At 45.2% G+C, this 24646-nt stretch overlaps 1 protein-coding gene across 3 annotated transcripts in view; it reads left to right on the top strand.

The window, feature by feature from the left end:
• fbxo41 (F-box protein 41) overlaps window positions 1–24646 on the top strand; it is a 262069-nt gene that overhangs the window by 217211 nt on the left and 20212 nt on the right. Inside the window, exon 12 of one of the 3 annotated variants that reach the window (XM_078534848.1) lies at window positions 13601–14333. The exons of the other annotated variants lie outside the window; for them this stretch is intronic. Coding sequence (XP_078390974.1) covers window positions 13601–13779 — 179 coding nt within the window. The 3' untranslated portion in view covers window positions 13780–14333. Of the gene's footprint in view, window positions 1–13600; window positions 14334–24646 lie in introns of those variants that run through there. 3 annotated transcript variants of the gene reach the window in all.

The following is a 24646-nucleotide window of genomic DNA, read 5'->3' as shown; positions in this document are numbered from 1 at the left end:
GGATGAAGGTATCAAACCCCGGGCGAGAGATTGCAAGGAGGCATCGAATTAAGCTTTGTGGGTAGAGTTTAGGAATAAAAAAGGGGCAGCCACATTGTTAGGTGTTTATTATTGACCCCCAAATAGTCAGCGAGAAATTGAGGAACAAATATGTGCATAATTTGCGGAGATGTGTAAAAACAATAACAATAGGGTAATTATATTAGTTGATTTCAATTTTCCCAACATTAATTGAGATAGGCATAGTGTTAAGGGCTTGGGTGGATTGGATTTCTTGAAATGTGTACAGCAGAACTTTTTAAGTCAATATGTAGAGGGTCCAAGAAGGGACGGCGCAGCGCTGGACCTAATTCTGGGGAATGAAGCCGGAGAGGTGGCTGAGGTGGTGGTGGGCGAGCATTTTAGCGATAGCGACCACAACATGGTACAGTTTAAGTTTTGTTATGGACAAAGAAATCGACAAATTGCAAAAAAATGTTTTGGATTGGGGAGAGTGGATTTTAGTAAAATAAGACAGGATCTGGCCAAGGTAGAGTGGGAACAGTTGCTTGTGGGGGGGGGAAATCTACAGAGGAACAGTGGGGGGTGTTCAAGAAGGAAATGAGGAGGGTACAGGCTCAACATGTTCCCTCTAGGGTGATAGGAAGGAGTAACAAGCTCAGAGAACCATGGGTGACCAGAGATATTCAGGTTACGATGAGAAGGAAAAGAGAGGCTTTTAGCAGGTACAAGGGAAGCAAATCAGCAGAGGCATTAGTGGAGTACAGACAGTGCAGGGTGGAGCTTAACAAAGCAATTAGGAGAGCAAAGAGGGAAAATGAGAAAGCTCTGGCTGGTAAAAGTAGGGAAAATCCCAGATATTCTATAAGTATATCAATGAGAAGAGGATAACCAGGGAAAGAGTAGGGCCCATAAAGGACCAAGGGGACAATCTATGGGTGCAGCCAGAGGACATCACTAGAGTGTTGAACGAATACTTCTCATCCGTCTTCACCCAAGAGAATGAAGATGAAGGTATGGAACTTGGGGAGAGAGACTGCGAGATTCTTAAGCAAATTGATATAGGGAGTGACAAGGTATTGGAGGTGTTGGCAGGCTTAAAAGTGGACAGATCTCCAGCTCCTGATGATTTGTGTCCCAGACTGCTGAGGGAGGCAAGGGAGGAGATCGCAGGGGCTCTGACGAAAATTTTTAATTCCTCTCTTGTCCACGGGGGAGGTGCCAGAGGACTGGAGAACAGCTAATGTGTTTCCTATTTAAGAAGGGTTATAGAAATAAGTCAGGGAACTACAAGCCAGTAGTGGTAGGGAAACTATTGGAGAAATTTCTGAAGGAGAGTATCTATCTCCACTTGGAGAGGCAAAGTTTGATCAGGGATAGTCAGCATGGCTTTGTCAGAGGGAGGTCATGCCTAACAAATTTGATTGAATTTTTTGAGGAGGTGACCACGTGTGTAGACGAGGGTAGTGTAGTTGATGCAGTTTATATGGATTTCAGCAAAGCCTTTGACAAGGTCCCACATGGGAGACTCATAAAGAAGGCAAAGGCACATGGGATACAGGGTAATTTGATAAGGTGGATTGAAAATTGGCTTAGTTGTAGGAGATGGAGGGCGATGACAAAGGGCTGCTTTAGTGACTGTAAGCCAGTGTCTAGTGACGTACCACAGGGATCTGTACTGGGTCCCCTAGTATTTGTCATTTATGTAAACGACATAGATGACTATGTGGGGGGGTAGGATTAGTAAGTTTGCGGATGACACAAAGATTGGCCGGGTGGTTAACAGTGAGGTTGAGTGTCTTGGGCTACAGGAAGATATAGACGGGTTGGTCAAATGGGCAGATATGTGGCAGATGGAATTTAACCCTGAAATGTGTGAGGTGATACACTTTGGAAGGAGTAATTTGACAAGGAAGTATTCAATGAACAGCATGGCACTAGGAAGTTCTGAGGAACAAAGGGACCTTGGCATGTGTGTCCATAGATCTCTGAAGGCAGAGGGGCATGTTAGTGGGGTGATGAAAAAGGCATATGGGACACTTGCCTTTATCAATCGAGGCATAGATTACAAAAGTAGGGAGATCATGTTGGAGTTGTATGGAACCTTGGTGAGGCCACAGCTGGAGTACTGTGTGCAGTTCTGGTTGCCAAATTATAGGAAGGATGTGATTGCATTGGAGGGGGCGCAGAGGAGATTCACCAGGATGTTGCCTGGGATGAAGCATTTAAGTTATGAAGAGAGGTTGGAAAGACTTGGGTTGTTTTCATTGGAGCAGAGAAGACTGAGGAGCGACCTGATCGAGGTGTACAAGATTATGAGGGGCATGGACACGGTGGATAAGGAGCAGCTGTTCCCCTTAGTTGAAGGGTCAGTCACAAGGGGGCATAAGTTCAAGGTGAGGGGCAGGAGGTTTAGGGGGTGATGTGAGGAAAATCTTTTTATCCAAAGGGTGGTGACGGTCTGAAATGCGCTGCCTGGGAGGGTGGTGGAGGCGGGTTGCCTCACATCCTTTAAAAAATCCCTGGATGAGCACTTGGCCCATAGCCTTGAATGTTATGACGTGCCAAGTGCTGGTAAATGGGATTAGGTAGGTAGGTCAGGTGTTTCTCACATGTCGATGCTGACTCGGTGGGCTGAAGGGCCTCTTCTGCACTGTGATTCCGAGAATCTTGAGCAAATTGATATTGGGAGTGACAAGGTATTGGAAGTGTCGGCAGGCTTAAAAGTGGACAAATCTCCAGGTCTGGATGATTTGTGGCCCAGACTGCTGAGGGAGGCAAGGGAGGAGATCGCAGGGGCTCTGACCCAAATTTTTAATTCCTCTCTGGCCACGGGGGAGGTTCCAGAGGACTGGAGAACAGCTAATGTGTTCCACTATTTAAGAAGGATTATAGAGAGAAGCCAGGGAACTACAGGCCAGTGAGTCTCATGTCAATGGTAGGGAAACTATTGGAGAAAATTCTGAAGGAGAGAATCCATCTCCACTTGGAGAGGCAAGGTTTGATCAGGGATAGTCAGCATGGCTTTGTCAGAGAGAGGTCATGTCTAACAAATTTGATTGAATTTTTTGAGGAGGTGACCAGGTGTGTAGATGAGGGTAGTGTAGTTGATGCAGTTTATATGGACTTCAGCAAAGCCTTTGACAAGGTCCCACATGGGAGACTTATAAAGAAGGCAAATGCACATGGGATACATGGTAATTTGATGAGGTAGATTCAACATTGGCTTAGTTGTAGGAGGCAGAGGGTGATGACAGAAGGATGCTTTAGTGACTGGAAGCCAGTGTCCAGTGGCGTACCACAGGGATCTGCACTGGGTCCCCGATTATTCGTCATTTATATAAACGACATAGATGACTATGTTGGGGGTAGGATTAGTAAGTTTGCGGATGACACAAAGATTGGCCGGGTGCTTAACAGTGAGGTTGAGTGTCTTGGGCTACAGGAAGATATCAACGGGATGGTCAAATGGGCAGATAAGTGGCAGATGGAATTTAACCCTGAAAAGTGTGAGGTGATACACTTTGGAAGGAGTAATTTGACAAGGAAGTATTCAATGAACGGCATGGCACTAGGAGGTTCTGAGGAACAAAGGGACCTTGGCGTGTGTGTCCATAGATCTCTGAAGGCGGAGGGGCATGTTAGTGGGGTGGTGAAAAAGGCATATGGGACCCTTGCCGTTATCAATCGAGGCATAGATTACAAAAGTAGGTAGGTCATGCTGGAGTTGTATAGAACCTTGGTGAGACCACAGCTGGAGTACTGTGTGCTGTTCTGGTCACCACATTATAGGAAGGTTGTGATTGTACTGGATGGGGTGCAGAGGAGATTCACCAGGATGTTGCCTGGGATGAAACATTTAAGTTATGAAGAGAGGTTGGATAGACTTGGGTTGTTTTCGTTGGAGCAGGGAAGACTGAGGGGCGACCTGATCGAGGTGTACAAGATTATGAGGGGCATGGACAGGGTGGATAGGGAGCAGCTGTTCCCCTTAGTTGAAGGGTTAGTCACCGGGGGACAAAAGTTTAAGGTGAGGGGCAGGAGGTTTAGGGGGGATGTGAGGAAAAGCTTTTTTACCCAGAGGGTGGTGATGGTCTGGAATGCACTGCCTGGGAGGGTGGTGGAGGCGGGTTGTCTCACATCCTTTAAAAAGTACCTGGATGAGCACTTGGCACGTCATAAGTTCAAGGCTATGGGCCAAGTGCTGGTAAATGGGATTAGGCAGGTAGGTCAGGTGTTTCTCACGTGTTGGAGCAGACTCGATGGGCCGAAGGGCCTCTTCTGCGCTGTGTGATTCTGCGATTCTGAGAAGCGGAGGGATTATAAAAACAGCGTGAGAGGCTCCAACATACGGCTAACTTTTCCCCCTGGAGATCGCATTTTCGTTTTTCCATTCTTTTTGACATAATCTCTCTTTTTCCCTTTCTTTTTCTGCTGCCTCTAGTTCTAGTTTTTTCATTTCCAATTCTTTTTCATTTTCGTTTGCCTCCAATTCAAGTTTTCTCAGTTCATTTGCTTGTTAACGTTCAAGCCCTTTCATTTCTAACAGAAGTCTTACTACCTCCTGCTGTGACTCACTTGTGTCAGGTATCACTTCCAACGTTAAATGCTGCGCTATCCCTTCAATTATATCTGCTTTCTTAGCTCCTGCAGGTAACCCCAGTTGTATTTTATCCGCCAATTCCATTAACTTAACTTTAGGTACCTTTTGTAAACCAGTCAAAGTTATAACTTCAACTCCCAAACAAGCCTGAGCAACTGCCAAAGCCATATTGCAGTCTCACCATTACAAAAAGGACTCACCCGAACTCCGGAATTCAAAGTGCTTCTCGTACTTGTAACCTTACACCAACTCCAAACCAATCAAGGAATTTCAAATGAATCCCGCAAAGAGCCCCCAACTATGTAATGGCACAGCTGATGGTAAATGCTGAGTTGTTCAAATCCCAAAGGGAAATTTGAAACAACTGTCACAACTTGTTTTGCGGTTTGTATAAATTTCGAGATGCGTGCCTTGATATCAGTGGTAATAAGATCACCAAGTCTTATAGGTTTTTGCAAAACTAGATTAAACATTTTCCACTTAGTTTAGGAGAAATAAACACGAGAGGACATGGCTTTAGGGTGAAAGGGGAAAGGTTTAGGGGGAACATTAGGGGGGACTTCTTCACTCAGAGAGTGGTGAGAGTGTGGAACGAGCTACCATCTGACATGGTAAATGCGGGCTCACTCTTAAGTTTTAAGAATAAATTAGATAGATACTTGGATGGGAGCGGTCTGGAGGGTTATGGACTAGGTGCAGGTCAATGGGACTAGTGGAATAATATTTCGGCACAGACTAGAAGGGCCGAATGGCCTGTTTTCTGTGCTGTAGTGTTCTATGGTTCTACGGTTCTATTTATTAATAAGAGAAATGATTTTAAACACATACATAGATCTACAAATTACTACTATGATAACTTCTAAATCTCCTAATTAACCTAACTCCCAGTTTTGTTAAGGCAACAGTAAGGCACGTAGATTCTAAAAGACCCTGGCAAGGTGACACACAACCAGTCAAATTCAAAGTGAGTTTTCTTAACTTCAGTTCTTTGAAAACAACATGGGTTGAGGCATGGATGCTGAAGGCTTTTCACACTTGTTAGTTCATAAAAATGTGAACACAATCAGTCTGGTTTATTTAAAAATGCAAATGTCCTTTTTGCACCTTACATTCTAAACTTCCCCCATGTTTACCATGTTTACATCAAAGCCTTCAGACCAGCTGCCTTTCATCCATTAAGTCTCACACACACAGACACACACACACACACACTATTTTACCGATAACAGATACCACTATTTTACAATAAATTCTAATTACATTATGAGAATTATTATATCTTCCTGACACCACCACCTTCTCAAGGGCAACTAGGGGTGGGCAATAAATGCTGTCTCAGCCAGTGAAGCCCACATCCCGTGAATGTATGAAAAAAAAATAAAACTTGCCATAGAGGGAGTGCAGCGAAGGTTCACCAGACTGATTCCTGGGATGGCAGGATTGTCATATGAGGAGAGATTGGGCCAACTTGACCTGTATTCACTGGAGTTTAGAAGACTGAGAGGGGATCTCATTGAAACAAATAAAATTCTGACAGGGATGGACAGACTGGATGCAGGGATGATAGTTTCTCTGGCTGGGGGGTCTAGAACAAGGGATCACAGTCTCAGGATACGGGGTAGACCATTTAGGACTGAGATGAAGAGAAACTTCTTCACTCAGAGGGTGGTGAACCTGTGGAATTCTCTACCACAGAAGGTTGTGGAGGCCAGGTCACAGAATATATGTAAGAAGGAAATAGATAGATTTCTGGACTCTAATGGCGTCAAGGTGTATGGGGAGAGAGCGGGAGTACGGCAATGAGATAGAGGATCAGCCATGATCATATTGAATGGCGGAGCAGGCTCGAAGGGCCGAATGACCTACTCCTGCTCCTATTTTCTATGTTTCTATGACCTGGGGACTTGTCAGCTTCTAGTTCTAATAATTTTCTCAGTCCCCTTTCCCTGTTGATTGTAATTGTTTTAAGTCCCTCCCTCCCTTTCACCTCCTGATTCACAATTATTTCTGGGATGTTATTTGTATCCTCCACCATGAATACAGACAAAGTATCTGTTCAATTCATCTGCCATTTCCTTTCTTTCCATTTTTAATTTCCCATTCTCACTCTCAAGAGGACCAATGCTCACTTTACTTGTTCTTTTCCTTTTTAAGTACCTGTAGGAACTCACTATTTCAGGAAAATTTCTATTTCTTGCTAGCTTTCTCTCGTACTCTAATTTCTCCCTCCTTATTAACCTTTAAGTCATTATTAGTCATTGCTGTTATTTGTATTCTGCCCAATCTTCTGACCTGCCACTTATCTTTGAGGAATTATACACTTTTTCTTTCAATTTGGTGCTATCATTGCTTTCCTTAGTCAGCCACGGATGGTTAGTCCTTCCCTTCAGGTCTTTCTTTCTCACTAGAATGTAACTTTTCTGAACATTCTGAAATATCTCTTTAAATGTCTGCCACTGTATCTCTACTGACTTATCCCTTAACCTAATTTCCCAGTTCTGTATTCATACCCTCATAATTGCCCTTACTTGAGTTTAAAATACTAGCCTTAGATACAATCTTCCCTCCGTCAAACTGAATACGAAACTCAATCATATTATGATCACTGTTACCGATGGGTGCCTTCACCATGAAGGCATTAATTATTCCTGAAATCTGCTGTCTTTACCTGGTCTAGCCTACATGTGACTCCAGACACACAATAATGTGTGGGTGGCTCTTAAATGCTCTGTGAACAAAGGCAATTGGGGCTGGGCAATAAATGCTGGCCTAGCCAGCAACGCCCACATCCCATGAATGAATATATAAAAATAATCTCCAGAACTAAGGTCATCTCTACTCTATAAATCTCATCCTTAATTAGCAGAGCTACCCTTTCACCTTTTCCTAGCTTCCAGTCCTTCCTAAACATTATGTACCTTTGAATATTAATGTCTCTGTAATGACTATCAGATCATACATATTTGTTTTATTCATTCACAGGATGTGGGCTTCACTAGCTAGATCAGCATTTATTGCCCATCCCTAGTTGCCTTTGAGAAGGTGGTGGTGAGCTGCCTTCTTGAACCACTGCAGTCCATGGGGTGTAGGTACACCCACAGTGCTGTTAGGGAGGGAGTTCCAAGATTTTGACCCAGTGACCGTGAAGGAACGGTGATATATTTCCAAGTCAGGATGGTGAGTGACTTGGAGGGGAACCTCCAGGTGGTGATGTTCCCATCTATCTGACGCCCTTGTCCTTCTAGGTGGTAGTGGTCATGGGTTTATAAGGTGCTGTCTATGGAGCCTTGGTGAATTCTTGCAGTGCATTTTGTAGATGGTACACACACTGCTGCTACTGTGTGTTGGTGGTGGAAGGAGTGAATGTTTGTGGATGTGGTACCAATCAAGCGGGTTGCTTTGTCCTGGACGATGTCCAGCTTCTTCAGTGTTCTGGGAGTTGCACTCATCCAGGCAAGTGGGGAGTATTCCATTCCTGACTTGTGCCTTGTAGATGGTGGAATGGCGTTGGGGAGTTAGGAGGTGAGTTACACATCGCACAATTCCTAGCCCCTGACCTGCTCTTGTAGCAACAGTATTTATATGGCTGGTCCAGTTCAGTTTCTGGTCAATAGTAATCCCCAGGATGTTGATAGTGGGGGATTCAGTAATGGTAATGTCATTGAACATCAAAGGGCAATGGTTGGATTCTCTCTTGTTGGAAATGGTCATTGCCTGACACTGTGTGGTGCGAATGTAACTTGCCACTTCTCAGCCCAAGCCTGGATATTACCCAGGTCTTGTTGCATTTAAACATGGACTGCTTCAGTATCTGAGGAGTCACGAATGGTGCTGAACATTGTGCAATCATCAGTGAACATCCCTACTTCTGACCTTATGATGGAAGGAAGGTCATTGATGAAGCAGCTGAAGATAGTTGGGCCGAGGACACTAGCCTGAGGAACTCCTGCAGTGACGTCCTGGAGCTGAGGTGACTGACCTCCAACAACCACAGCTGTCTTCCTTTGTGCCCGGTATGACTCCAACCAGCACAGAGTTTTCCCCCTGATTCCCATTGACTCCAGTTTTGCTAGGGCTCCTTGATGCCACACTCGGTCAAATGTTGCCTTGATATCAAACGCAGTTGCTCTCACCTCACCTCTGGAGTTCAGCTCTTTTGTCCATGTTTAAACCAAGGCTGTAATGAGGTCAGGAGCTGAGTGGCCCTGGCGGAATCCAAACTGGGCATCAGTGAGCAGGTTATTGCTAACCAAGTGCCCCTTGATAGTACCATTGATGACACCTTCCATTATTTTACTGATGATGGAGAGTAGACTGATGGGGTGGTAATTGGCTGGGTTGGATTTGTCCTGCTATTTGTGTACCGGACATATCTGGGCAATTTTCCACATAGCCAGGTAGATGCCAGTATTGTAGCTGCACTGGAACAGCTTGGCTAGGGGCGTAGCAAGTTCTGGAGCACAAGTCTTCAGTTCTGTTGCCGGAATATTATCAGGCCCCATAGCCTTTGCAGTATCCAGTGCCTTCAGCTGTTTCTTGATACCACGTGGAGTGAATTGAATTGGCTGAAGTCTGGCATCTGTGATGCTGGGGATCTCCGGAGGAGGCTGAGATGGATCATCCACTCGGCACTTCTGGCTCGAGATTCTTGCAAATGCTTCAGGCTTGTCATTTGCACTGCTGTGCTGGGCTCCTCCATCACTGAGGATGGGGATATTTGTGGAGCCTCTTCCTCCAGTGAGTTGTTTAATTGTCCACCACCATTCACAACTGGATGTGGCAGGACTGCAGAGCTTAGATCTGATCCGTTGGTTGTCGGATCGCTTAGCTCTGTCTATCACTTGCTGCTAATGCTGTTTGGGACGCAAGTAGTCCTGTGTTGTAGCTTCATCAGGTTGACACCTCATTTTTACGTATGCCTGGTTCTGCTCCTGGCATGCCCTCCTGCACTCTTCATTGAACCAGGGTTGATCCCCTGGCTTGATGGTAATGGTAGACTGGAGGATATGCCGGGCCATGAGGTTACAGATTGTGTTCGAATACAACTCTGCTGCTGGTGGCCCACAGTGCCTCATGGATGCCCAGTCTTGAGTTGCTAGATCTGTTTGAAATCTATCCCATTTAGCACGGTGGTAGTGCCACACAACACGATGGAGGGTATCCTTAATGTGAAGAAAGTTGTGGGCCAGATTTTCCACTAGCCCCCAGATGTTAGTAAGGAGGACTTTGCAGGGTCGACAGGGCTGTGATTGCCGTTGTCGTTTCCAGAGCCTAGGTCGATGCCGGGAGGTCCATCCAGTTTCAGCCTTTTTGTTGACTTCATAGCGGTTTGTTACAACTGAGTGGCTTGTTAGGCCATTTCAGAGGGTATCGACAATGGTCATCATTAGACTTTTAATTCCAGATTTTTATTGAATTCAAACTCCACCATCTGCCGTGGTGGGACTCAAACCTGGCCCAAAGCAGTTGCCTGGGGTCTCTGGATTACTCGTCCAGCAACAATACCACTACGCCATCACCTCCCCATTTATTTCTATTTGTGCTGTCAATTCATCTGTTTTGTTATGAATGCTACCTGCATTCAGATAGGGCCCTTTAGTTCTGTCTTTTTACTTTGTTGTAACCTCTAGTTTTACCTGCTGATTCATTCTTAGGTTTGTACACTCTGTCCCTTCCTACCACACTCTGATCATCATTTCCTTAATTCGACCTTGCTCTTTTACCTTGTCTTCCCTATTTAATTTATCACATCTTCCAAAACTTGATACCTTGATACTATTTAGTTTAAAGCCTTCTCTTTTACCCTAGTTATATAACTTGCCAGAACACTGGTCCCAGCACATTTCAGGTGAAGGCCATCCCAACAGTACAACTTCCACTTTCCCACACCTATCTTTGAGCCATGCATTTAATTCTCTAATCTGATTTTCCTGATGGCAATTTGCTCATGGCTCAGGTAGCATTGTTTAAGCCCCAAAGGGAAACTTAAAACAACTGTCATAACCTATATTTTTAATTGGTATGTTTGAGATGCAGCTCTGAATTCTGGAATAAGACCACCGAGCCTCAGGAGGTTTCTTACATAAACCTAAACTAAACATTTATTAATTTACAACAAATTAAACATGCACATGTCTACAAATTATTACCATAATAACTTTTAAACAAACCCCCATATTAATCACTCCCAGGTAAATCTCCATCAAGGCAATAGTAACCCATAGACTTTAAACTGACACCAGACAAAGCACATTTGACCTTACGAATTTAAAATGAGGTTCCTTGCAATTTGGTTCTTTTGCAGACACAGTTGTAAGCTTACAGGCTGGTTAGATCATAAATGCCTCTGATTTACACACCCAAACTCCCTTCTGTTTATACCTAACTTTTCCTTTGGATATAAATTCTCCATTGTAACACCAGGCTGTTAATATTACATTTCCTAACAATAATAGACTTTCATTCCACCAATTTTATTAGTAATATAAACACATTGCTTGGTGTCTCCCAGCTAGGTACAAGGTTTTACTCCCACTCTTGAATGCTTTATTCAGCAAATACAAATTTACACTTTACCTTCTATCCTCCTTACTGTTTACCCAATTAACACCTCAAACTACTATACATCAAAGCACCCAGGCTAGCTGGCTTTAATCCAATTAAGACATGCGCAGTCAAACATAGACACAGACCCCACTACAATTCCATTTTTAAAATAATTTCTAATAACATTATAGACATTAATATCTCTTCATGACAAGTAGTAATCCAGAGATTATTACCTTTGGGGTTCTGCTTTTTAATTTAGCCCCTAGCTGCTCATACTCTTGCAGCAGAACCTCTTTCTTAGTTCTACCTATGTCACTGGTACCTACATAGACCATGACCACTGGATCCTCCCCCTCCCACTGCAAGTTCCCCTCCAGCGCAGAGCAGATGTCCCAAGCCCTGGCACTGGGCAGGCAACATAGCCGTCTGTACTCCCACTCTCAGCTGCAGAGAACTGTGCCTATCCCCCTGACTAGACTGTCCCCAACTACCACTACATTCCTATTAACTCCCTCCACTTGAATGGCTTCCTGAACGTTGTCAGGTTTCTGGTCCATCATGCAGCCATCACTTTCATCCATACGGGCTGCAAGAGCCTCAAATCTGTTAGACAATTGCAATTCCACATCTACCTCCTGGGTCCCCACACCTGCCTCACTCACAGTCATGACCTCCTGTCTCTGGCCATTGACCAAGTCAGAAGACTCAATCCTAAAGGGCATGGTACAAAGTGTCCAAGTAATGTTCCCTCTTTCTGATGCATCACAGTATCTTCAGCTTAACATCCAGCTCAATGACTCTGAGCCAAAGTTCCTCAAGCTAGTTACTGCAGATTTGTTTGCCCTGATCACCCTGGTATCTTTATAATTAATAAACACTCCCTTTACTCCCTATACTCCCAATAACCTTTATCCCTGCTGGTAAACCTTACTACAACTGATAAAACTTTACAATTACTAACAAATTATTTGAGTTTTGAAGATAAAAGGGCAAAATATTCACCAACCAATCGCATCTATTTTCCTATGATATCACACTTTGACTTCTCTCAGGACATGGCCACTCTGCTCTGGAGCCACAGATTGCACTGGATTGATGGCTCTTCTAGGTGCTGCTGAGTGTCATTGGGTCCTCTTCACTTGCTCTTCTAGATGGTCATTACTGCCTCTGGGTCCTCTTTTTGCCCGCTCTTCTAGGTGGTGGCTACTGCCTCTGGGTTCTCTTTCCCCCACTCTTCTAGGTGGTGGTTACCATTGTAATATGCCTTTAAGGGATAGGAGCATGCCATCACTAGATGGGAAGTGTGTCATTTGATCCAGTCTCAGTTTCACTTTGGCCTGTGAGCAGAACACAGCACACACAGCTCCGCTGCTGATGTTTTCATGCTTTCTACCTTTGTATAAATGTTCTTTTGTGCCTAGTCTAAATACATGAACCCACTATGTGTATCCTTTATGAATAATTGCTGCCTTTATATCAGTATAAAAACAGGACAAAGTGTCCACTGGTGGTCAAACAGTCTGGAAGCAACATTAAGTACAGGAATGACTTGTTAAACAGGCTTAGATTGTGCTACGTGGCATGAGACACAAAAGAAGCAAAAACAATATGAGAAAATCTTTTTCAGACAGTGAGTGGTTTGGATCTGGAATACACTACCTCAGAATGTGGTTGAAGCAGGTTCAATCAATGCATTCAAGATGGAATTTGATGATTATTTGAAAAGCAACAATATTCAGGGGAGAAGGCAGGAGAATGGCACTAGGTGAAATGCTCATTCGGAGAGCTGGTGCAGACATGATGGGCCGAATGGCCTCCTTCTGCATAGTAACATTCTGTGAGATGACTCCTGACATTCTGATCGGACCACAATGAGTTTGCAGTGTCAGACAGTGTTGAAATTGCAGCATGGTTACTGTACAATGATGCTGAAGTCGTTGCCAAGAAGTGCGAAGCATGTCAAAAGCACCTGCCAAGTCAGCACAAAGAACCACTGATTCCACATGAAGTTCCTACCTATCCTGGGTGAAAAATTGCATCTGACCTCTTTCATGTCCATGATCGACTACTTTACCAAGAACCCCTTATTTGACAATTGCATAATACATCAAGTGCAACTGCCGCACACACTAAGTGCTATTTTCAGTTTATTTGGTGTGCCAAAGAGATCATTATTGATAATGGTCTGCAATTTATTGGTAAGCCATTTCAGGATACGGGTGAGCAGTGGAATATCAATCACACAATTCCTTCTCCTCATGACCCTAGGTCTAACAGCCTAGCTGAACAAATGATTTGCAGGGTGAAATCCCGTATTCTCAAATGTAGACTGGCCAAGCAAGATCTACTCATTGCAATGTGACAGCTGAGAGAGAGCAACACCAGAGTTCATGTTTGGCAGACCAGTGTGTACCAATCTACCTACTCTTACCCATTTTACTCTCTCAGAAACAAGAGCGCAACTTTTAAGACTGCAAGAGAAGATGACCAATGTGCACGATAAAAATGTAGGTACAGAATTTATCAAGTTTACAGCTGGGACAACAAGTTCACATCCAGGATCCCACAGAAGGTACGTGGCAACCAGCCAAGGTGACAGGGCTTTGTTCAGAGCCAAGGCCCTATGATATCATCACACATAAAGGTGTAACAGTGAGACAGAACAGGTGGACAAATCAGTTCCATTCCAGATCCTCATTCACCATGCAGTCCTCTTGTATCGAGGGCTAGATCCCAAACACAACCAGGAACGACATCCAAAAATGACAGCCACACAGATCACTGTGAACCATCAAAGAAAGCTCCAGATAAGGTATTCATTACAATATCTGGACATATCAGCAGATTACCTCTGCTTTTTAGAGACTCATGGATTCGTCGGTTGTATACTTATGCACTGGTAACTAAATGTGAACGTGTAGTGTAAATAGTTGTACTTCTTTGGAAGGGGGGGATGTATCTTTAAAAAAACGGGGGTGGATGTTGTAATATGCCTTTAAGGAATAGCAGCATGCCATCCTTAGAAAGGAAGTGTGTCATGTGATCCAGTCTCAATTTCACTTTGGCCTTTGAGCAGAACACAGCACACACAGCTCTGCTGTTGATTTCTTCACGTTTTCTGCCTTTGTATAAATGTTCTTGTGTACCTAGTCTAAATAAATTAACCAACGTGTTTACCCAGTCACTGATTGGTGCTGTTATATCATGGGGAGGTGGGGAGGGAGGGGTGTGGGCGATGGCGTAGCGGTATTGTCGCTGGACTAGTAATCCAGAGACCCAGGGTAATGCTCTGGATAATGCTCTCTTGCCGTGTGGCCCGAATGTTACTTACCACTTGTCAGCCCAAGCCTGGATATTGTCCAGGTCTTGCTGCATTTGGACATGGACTGCTTCAGTGTCTGAGGAAATGGTGCTGAACATTGTGAAATCACCATCCCCACGTCTGACCTTATGGTGGAAGGAAGGTCATTGATGAAGCAGCTGAAATTGGTTGGGCCGAGAACACTACCCTGAGGAACTCCTGCAGTGATGCCCTGCAGCTGAGATGACTGGCCAACAACAACCACAATCATCTTCCTATGTGCTAGGAACGACTCCAACCAGCGGAGAGTTTTCCCCCTGATTCCCATTGACTCCAGTTTTGCTAGGGCTCCTTGATGCCACACTCGGTTAAATGAGGCCTTGATGTCAAGGGCAGTCATTCTCACCTCATCTCTGGACTTCAGCTCTTTTGTCAATGTTTGGACCAAGGCTGTAACGAGGTCAGAAGCTTAGTGGCCCTGGCAGAACCCAAATTGGGCATCAGTGAGCAGGTTATTGCTAAGCAAGTGCCACTTGATAGCACTGTTGATGACCCCTTCTGTTACTTTACTGATGATCGAGAGTAGGCTGATTGGGCGGTAATTGACCAGGTTAGATTTGTCCTGCTTTTTGTGTACAATTGTGGGCAATTTTCCACATAGCCGGGTAGATGCCAGTATTATAGCTGCACTGGAACAGCTTGGCTAGGGGTACGGCAAGTTCTGGAGCACAAGCCTTCAGAACTATTGCTGGAATATTGTCAGGCCCCATTGCCTTTGCACTATCCAGTGCATTCACCTGTTTCTTGCTATCAAGTGGAGTGAATTGAATTGGCTGAAGACTGGCATCTGTGATGCTGGGGATCTCCGGAGGAGTCTCAGATGGATTATCCACTCGGCACTTCTGGCTGAAGATTGTTGCGAATGCTTCAGCCTTATCTTTTGCACTGATGTACTGGGCTTCCCCATCGTTGAGGTTGGGGATATTCGTGGAGCCTCCTCCTCCAGCGAGTTGTTTAATTGTCCACCACCATTCACAACTGGATGTGGCAGAATTGCACAGCTTAGATCTGATCCGTTGGTTGTAGGATCGTTTAGCCCTGTCTATCACTTGCTGCTTATGCTGTTTGGCATGCAAGCAGTCCTGTTCACCAGGTTGACACTTCATTTTTAGGTATGCCTGGTGCTGCTCCTGGCATGCCCTCCTGCACTCTTCATTGAACCAGGGTTGATCCCTGGCTTGATGGTATTGGCAGAGTGGGGGATATGCCAGGTCATGAGGTTACAGATTGTGTTTGAGTACAACTCTGCTGCTGCTGATAGCCCACAGCGCCTCATGGATACCCAATCTTGAGTTGCTAGATCTGTTCGAAATCTATCCCATTTAGCACGGAAGTAGTGCCATACAACACGATGGAGGGTATCCTCAGTATGAAGACAAGACTTCATCTCCACAATGTGCGGTGGTCACTCCTACTGATACTGTCATGGACAGATGCATCTGCGGCAGGCAGGTTGGTGAGGATGAGGTCAAGTATGGTTTTCCCTCTTGTTGGTTCCCTCACCATCTGCCACAGACACAGTCTAGCGGCTATGTCCTTTAGGACTCAGCCATCTCGGTCAGTAGTGATGCTACTGAGCCACTCTTGGTGATGGACATTGAAGTCCACCCAGAGTACATTCTGCGCCCTTGCCACCCTCAGTGCTTCCTCCAAGTGATGTTCAACATGGAGGAGCACTGATTCATCAGCTGAGGGAGGGCGGTACATGGTAATCAGCAGGAGGTTTCCTTGCCCATGTTTGACCTGATGCCATGAGACTTCATGGGGTCCGGAGTTGATGTTGAGGATTCCCAGGGAAACTCCCTCCCAACTGTATACCACTGTGCCACCCCCTCTGCTGGGTCTATCCTGCTGGTGATACAAGACATACTCAGGGATGGTGTTGGTGGTGTCTGGAACATTATCTATAAGGTATGATTCCATGAGGATGACTGTGTCAGGCTGTTGCTCTCCCAATTTTGGCACTAGCCCCCAGATGTTAGTATGGAGGGCTTTGCAGGGTCGACAGGGCTGAGATTGCCATTGTCATTTCCAGTGCCTAGGTCGATGCCGAGTGGTTCGTCTGGTTTCATTACTTTTTTGAGACTTTGTAGCAGTTTGATACAACTGAGCGGTTTGCAAGGCCATTTCAGAGTCAACCAGATTGCTGTGGGTCTGGAGTCACATGTAGTCCAGACCAAGTAAAGATGGCAGATTCCCTTCCCTAAACATTAGTGAACCAGATGGGTTTTTACAACAATCAACAATGATTTCATGGCCATCGTTAGAATTTTAATTCCAGGTTTTTATTGAATTCAAATTCCACCATCTGCAACGTGAGAGAGAATCTGACCTTCGCCCCTTGACATTCAATGACAATCACTGAATTCCCCTACTATCAACATCCTAAGGGTTAGCATTGACCAGAAACTGAACTGGACTAGCCATATAAATACTGTGGCTACAAGAACAGGTCAGAGGTTAGGAATCCTGCGGGTATTCTGGGGAAGGTGGGACCTGTACAAGTGGGACGGTCTACATCTGAACCAGAGCAGGACTAACATCCTTGTGGGCGGGTTTGCTAGTGCTGTTGGGAGGAGTTTAAACTAATTCGGCAAGGGGAGGGGACACAGAATGTTAGCAGAATAGGGACACATCATAATACAGTAAAACAATCAAGTCAGAGGGAGTACAGCTGCATTGAGTTTCAAGGGAGTAAGGCAAGGCTGGATGGCCTCTACTTTAATGCCAGGAGTATTACAGGTAAAACTGATGAGTTAAGGGTGAGGATTGAGACGTGGAATTGTGATATAGTAGCCATCACTGAGATGTGGTTGAGGGAAGGGCAGGATTGGCAGCTCAGCATTCAGGGATATAGAATCTTCAGGCGAGACAGGGGAGGGGGTAAAAGAGGAGGAGGCATTGCATTATTAGTTAAGGAGTCAGTTACTGCAGTAAGGAGAGATGATATCTTGGAGGGGGCATCGAATGAAGCTTTGTGGGTAGAGCTTAGAAATAAAAAAGGGGCAGCCACATTGTTAGACGTTTATTATAGATCCCCAGATAGTCAGCGGGAAATTGAGGAACAAATATGTGCACAATTTGCGGAGGTGTGTAAAAACAATAACAATAGGGTAATTATATTAGGTGATTTCAACTTTCCCAACATTAATTGAGATAGACATAGTGTTAACGGCTTGGATGGAGTGGATTTCTTGAAAAGTGTACAGGAGAACTTTTTAGGTCAATATGTAGAGAGTCCAACAAGGGATGGCGCAGTGCTGGACCTAATTCTGTGGAATTAAGCCAGACAGGTGGCTGAGGTGGTGGTGGGCGAGCATTTTAGTGATAGCGACCACAACATGGTAAAGTTTAAGTTTGTCATGGACAATGAAATAGACAAGTCGCAAAAAAACGTTTTGGATTGGGGTAGAGTGGATTTCAGTAAAATAAGGCAGGATCTAGCCAAGACATACAGGGAACAGCTACTTGTGGGGAAATCTACAGAGGAACAGTGGGGGGCGTTCAAAAATGAAATGGGGAGGGTACAGTCTCAACATGTTCCTTCTAGGGTGATAGGGAAGAGAAAAAAGCCCAGAGTACCATGGATGACCAGAGATATTCAGGTTACAATGAGAAGGAAAAGAGAGGCTTTTAGCAGGTACAAGGGAAGCAAATCAGCAGAGGCATTAGTGGAGTACAGACAGTGCAGGGTGGAGCTTAAGAAAGCAATTAGGAGAGCAAAGAGGGGATATGAGAAAGCTCTGGCTGGTAAAAGTAGGGAAAATCCCAAGATATTCTATAAGTATATCAATGGGAAGAGGATAACCAGGGAAAGAGTAGGGCCCATAAAGGACCAAGGGGGCAATCTGTGGATGGAGCCTGATGACATCGCTAGAGTGTTGAATGAATACTTCACATTCGTCTTCACCCAAGGGAATGAGGATGAAGGTATCGAACTCGGGGAGAGAGACCGTGAGGTTCTTAAGCAAATTGATATAGGGAGTGACAAGGTATTGGAGGTGTTGGCAGGCTTAAAAGTGGACAAATCTCCAGCTCCCGATGATTTGTGTCCCAGGCTGCTGAGGGAGGCCAAGGGCTCTGACCAAATTTTTAATTCCTCTCTGTCCACGGGGGAGGTGCCAGAGGACTGGAGAACAGCTGATATGGTTCCGCTGTTTAAGAAGGGCTGTAGAGATAAGCCAGGGAACTACAGGCCAGTGAGTCTCACGTCAGTGGTAGGGAAACTATTGGAGAAAATTCTGAAGGAGAGAATCTATCTCCACTTGGAGAGGCAAGGTTTGATCAGGGATAGTCAGCATGGCTTTGTCAGAGGGAGGTCATGCCTAACAAATTTGACTGAATTTTTTGAGGAGGTGACCAGGTGTGTCGATGAGGGTAGTGTAGTTGATGTAGTTTATATGGATTTCAGCAAAGCCTTTGACAAGGTCCCACATGAGAGACTCATGAAGAAGGCACATGGGATAGAGGGTAATTTGATAAGGTGGATTCAAAATTGGCTTAGTTGTCGGAGACAGAGGGTGATGACAGAAGGATGCTTTAGTGACTGGAAGCCAGTGTCCAGTGGCGTACTACAGGGATCTGTGCTGGGTCCCCTATTATTCGTCATTTATATAAACAACATAGATGACTATGTGGGGGGTAGGATTAGTAATTTTGCGGATGACACAAAGATTGGCCGGGTGGTTAACAGTGAGGTTGAGTGTCTTGGACTACAGGAAGATATAGACGGGGTGGTAAAATGGGCAGATAAGTGGCAGATGGAATTTAACCCTGAAAAGTGTGAGGTGATACACATTGGAATTAATATTTGACAAGGAAGTACTCAATGAACGGCATGAACTAGGAAGTTCTGAGGAACAAAGGGACCTTGGCGTGTGTGCCCATAGATCTCTGAAGCCGGAAGGGCATGTTAGTGGGGTGGTGAAAAAGGCATATAGGACACTTGCCTTTATCAATCGAGGCATAGATTACAAAAGTAGGGAGGTCATGTTGGAGTTGTATAGAACCTTGGTGAGGCCACAGCTGGAGTACTATGTGCAGTTCTGGTCGCCACATTATGGGAAGGATGTGTTTGCACTGGAGGGGGTGCAGAGGAGATTCACCAGGATGTTGCCTGGGATTAAACATTTAAGTCATGAAGAGAGGTTGGGTAGACTTGGGTTGTTTTCATTGGAACAGAGAAGACTGAGGGGCGACCTGATCGAGGTGTACAAGATTATGAGGTGCATGGACAGGGTGGATAGGGAGCAGCTGTTCCCCTTAGTTGAAGGGTCAGTCACAAGGGGGCATAAGTCCAAGGTGAGGGGCAGGAGGTTTAGTGGGGATGTGAGGAAAAACTTTTTTACCCAGAGGGTGGTGACAGTCTGGAATGCACTGCCTGGCAGGTTGGTGGAGGCGGGTTTCCTCACATCCTTTAAAAAGTATCTGGTTGAGCGTTTGGCACGTTATAACATTCAAGGCTATGGGCCAAGTGCTGGTAAATGGGATTAGGTAGGTAGGTCAGGTGTTTCTCACGTGTCAGTGCAGACTCGAAGGGCCTCTTCTGCACTGTGTGATTCTGTGATTCTTTTTCCATTATATCCTACCTGAAAGATAAAGTTAGCAACGCACAAGAATCTCATTGCACCCACTTCACACTTGTTTTAAAGGTAGTGTGCACCAGTTGGCTTTGTGCAATTGCATGTAAGGTTGGTGGTTTTTCTTGTTTAATTCTATCACACAAAGGAGAGTAGCAGGAGAATGGCAGCTTGCTCAGGACCAGCAAGGATGAGTGAGTGGTCGGGGGGTGTGGGGGCAGTATGGAGTGGGGGCAGTATGGAGTGGGGGGCAGTATGGAGTGGGGGCAGTATGGAGTGGGGGCAGTATGGAGTGGGGGGGTCAGTATGGAGTGGGGGCAGTATGGAGTGGGGGCAGTTTGGAGTGGGGGCAGTATGGAGTGGGGGGGTCAGTATGGAGTGGGGGGGTCAGTATGGAGTGGGGGCAGTATGGAGTGGAGTCAGGGATATGGAAGAGTGGAAGAGGGATCTAAGGGAGGGAAGAGGATAGGGTCAGGTGCATGGAGGAGTGAAGTGGGAATGGCTTGATGTCCTGGGTGTGGTGGGGGAGGGGTGATGGGAACAGTCAGTCAAGGTAAGAAAATGAGGGGCCTAAAGGGTGCTGTCAGTACTGGGCTGGTAGCACACAAAAGGGTATTGGTTGGCAGAGTCCTTAGAGGACTTTGAATTCACCGAGAACATTTCAATTATCCCCGCTGACAGTGATATCGGCAATACGGTCATTTGGCCCTTCGAGCCTGCTCCACCATTCAGTATGATCATGGCTGATTCTCTATCTCAATGCTGTAATCCCGCTCCGCATGCCCCTTGATGCCTTTAGAGTCCAGAAATCTATCTATTTCTTTCTTAAATATATTCAGTGACTTGGCCTCCACAACCCTCTGTGGTGGAGAACTCTATAGGTTCACCACCCTCTGAGTGAAGAAGTTTCTCCTCATCTCAGTCCTGAATGGTCTACCCTGTATCCTGAGATTATCACCACTTGCTCTAGAACCCCCAGAGGAAGGAAACGTCACCCCTGCATCCAGTCTGTCCAGCCCTGTCAGAACTTTATACGTTTCAATGAGATCTCCTTTCATTCTTCTAAACTCTAGTGAATACAGGCCTAGTTGGCCCAATCTCTCTCATATGACAATTGTGCCATCCCAGGAATAAGTCTGGTGAACCTTCGCTGCACTCCCCCTATGGCAAGCATATCCTTTCTTCGGCAGGTCAGAGGCTAGGAATCCTGTGACAAGTAACTCACCTCCTGACTCCCCAAAGCCTGTCCACCATCTACAAGGCACAAGTCAGGAGTGTGATGGAATACCCCCCACTTGCCTGGATGAGTGCAGCTCCCACAACACTGAAGAAGCTGGACACCTTCCAGGCAAAGCAGCCGCTTGATTGGCACCACATCCACAAACATTCACTCCCTCCACCACCGACGTACAGTAGCAGCAGTGTGTACCATCTACAAAATGCACTGCAGGAATTCACCAAGGCGCCTTAGACAGCACCTTATAAACCCACGACCACTACCATCTAGAAGGACAAGGTTCAGCAGATAGATGGGAACACCACCACCTGGAAGTTCCCCTCCAAGTCACTCACCATCCTGACTTGGAAATATATAACCGTTCCTTCACTGTCAGTGGGTCAAGATCCTGGAACTCCCTTCCTAACAGCACTGTGGGTGTACCTACACCACATGGGCTGCAGCGGTTCAAGAAGGCAGCTCACCAGCACTTTCTCAAGGGCAACTAGGGATGGGCAATGAATGCTGGCCTAGCCAGCGACACCCACATCCCGTAAGTGAATAAAAAAAGAAGATAAGGAGACCAAAACTGCACATACAATACTCCAGGTGTGGTGTCACCAAGGCCCTGTACAGCTGCAGTAAGACATCCTTGCTTCTGTACTCAAGTCCTCTCGCAATGAAGGCCAACATACCATTTGCCTTCTTAACTGCTTGCTGCACCTGCATGTTTGCTTTCAGTGATTGGTGTACAAGGACAACTAGGTCCCTTTGTACATCAACATTTCGCAATCTATCATCATTTAAATAATACTCTGCCATTCTGTTTTTCGGACCGAAGTGGATAACTTCACAGTTATCCACATTATACTGCATCTGCCATGTATCTGGCCACTCACTCAACCTGTCAAAATTGCCTCGAAGCCTTTTAACACCCTCCTCATCACATACATTCCCACCAAGTTTCATGTCGTCAGCAAACTTGGAAATATTACAAATCATATCCAAATCATTGATATATATTGTGAATAGCTGGGACACAAGCACTGATCCCTGCAGTACCCCACTAGTCACTGCCTGCCACTCTGAGAAAAGACCCATTTATTCCTACTCTCTGCTTCCTGTCTGCGAACCAATTCTCAATCCATGCCAATATATTATCCCCAATGCCATGTGCTTTAATTTTTCACCCTTATATGGGACTTTATCAAAAGTTTTCTGAAAATGCAAATATATCACATCCACATCCTTATCTATTCTGCTAGTTACGTCCTCAAAAAACTCAGTAGGTTTGTCAAACACGATTTCCCTTTCATAAATCCAGGTTAACTTCACAGAATCAGAATCATAGAATCACAGAATTTTAACAGCAAAGAAGGAGGCCATTTGGCCCATCGTGTTTGCACCGGCTCTCCAAATGAAGCATGGTTTTATGAAGAGTAAATCATGTTTGACTAATTTGCTAGAGTTCTTTGAAGATGTGACGAGCAAAGTGGATAATGGGGATCCTGTAGATGTAGTATATCTGGACTTCCAGATAAGGTGCCGCACAAAAGATTAATACACAAGATAAGATCACACGGAGTTAGGGGTAATATATTAGCTTGGATAGAGGATTGGCTAACCAACAGAAAGCAGAGAGTCGGGAAAAATGGGTCTTTTTCTGGATGGCAAGCTGTAACTAGTGGGGTGCCACAGGGTTTGGTCCATGGGCCCCAACTATTTACAATCTATATTAATGACTTAGATTCAGGGATAGAAGGTACTATAGCTAAATTTGCAGCTGACACCAAAATAGGTGGGAAAGTAAGTTGCAATGAAGAAATAAGAAATTTACAAGGTGGAGGGGCAAGTTAGTGGGGTGGTGAAAAATGCATATGGGACACTTGCCTTTATCAATTGAGACATAGATTACAAAAGTAGGGAGGTCATGTTGGAGTTGTATAGAACCTTGGTGAGGCCACAGCTGGGGTACTATGTGCAGTTCTGGTCGCCACATTATAGGAAGGATGTGATTGCACTGGAGTGGGTGCAGAGGAGATTCACCAGGATGTTGCCTGGGATGAAACATTTAAGTTATGAACAGAGGTTGGATAGACTTGGGTTGTTTTCGTTGGAGCAGAGAAGACTGAGGGACGACCTGATCAAGGTGTACAAGATTATGAGGGGCATGGACAGGGTGGATAGGGAGCAGCTGTTCCCCTTAGTTGAAGGGTCAGTCACAAGGGGACATAAGTTCAAGGTGAGGGGCAAGAGGTTTAAGGGGGATGTGAAGAAAAACTTTTTTACCCAGAGGGTGGTGATGGTCTGGAATGCACTGCCTGGGAGGGTGGTGGAGGCAGGTTGCCTCACACCCTTTAAAAAGTACCTGGATGAGCACTTGGCACGTCATAACATTCAAGGCTATGGGCCAAATGCTGATAAATGGGATTAGGTAGCTAGGTAAGGTGTTTCTCACGTGTCAGTGCAGACTCGATGGGCCGAAGGGCCTCTTCTGCACTGTGTGATTCTGTGATACAAATGGATACGGACAGGTTAGGTGAATGGGCCTGAATTTGGCAGATGGAATTCAACGTGGATAAGTGTGAGGTTATCTATTTTGGTCAGAAGAATAAAAAAGCGACTTATTATTTAAATGGAGAGAAACTTCAGAATGCTTCAGTGCAGAGGGATCTGGGTGTCCTCGTGCATGAATCACTAAAAGCTAGTATGCAGGTACAGCAGGTAATAAGGAGGGTAAATGGAATTTTGGCATTTATTGCTAAAGGAATAGAGTATAAAAATAGGGAAGTGTTGTTGCAACTGTACAAGGCATTGGTGAGACTGCACCTGGAGTACTGTGCACAGTTTTGGTCCCCTTACTTGAGGAAGGATGTAATTGCACTGGAGGTGGTTCAGAGGAGGTTCACTAGATTGATTCCAGAGATGTGGGGTTTGTCTTGTGAGGAGAGATTGAGCAGTTTAGGCTTATACTCGCTAGAGTTTAGAAGGATGAGAGGCGATCTAATTGAGGTATATAAGATGCTAAAGGGGATAGACAAAGTAGACGTGGAGCGGATGTTTCCCCTTCTGGGGCATTCTAGAATGAGAGGCCATAGTTTTAGGCTAAGGTGTGGTAGATTTAAATCAGAGATGAGGAGGAATTACTTTTCTCAAAGAGTCATGAATCTGTGGAATTCACTACCTCAGAGCACAGTGGATGCCAGGATGCTGAATAAATTTAAAGAGGAGATAGACAGATTTTTAATTAGTAACGGGTTGAAAGGTTATGGGGAGAGGGTGGGAAATTGGAGTTGAGGCCGAAATGAGATCAGCCATGATCGTATTGAATGGCGGGG

Source organism: Cetorhinus maximus, unplaced genomic scaffold (genome assembly GCF_964194155.1).
Source record: "Cetorhinus maximus unplaced genomic scaffold, sCetMax3.hap1.1 HAP1_SCAFFOLD_125, whole genome shotgun sequence".
Classification (NCBI taxonomy): Eukaryota; Metazoa; Chordata; class Chondrichthyes; order Lamniformes; family Cetorhinidae; genus Cetorhinus; species Cetorhinus maximus.
The sequence above is the reverse complement of the archived record's forward strand: the minus strand, read 5'-3'. Positions and strand labels throughout refer to the sequence as shown.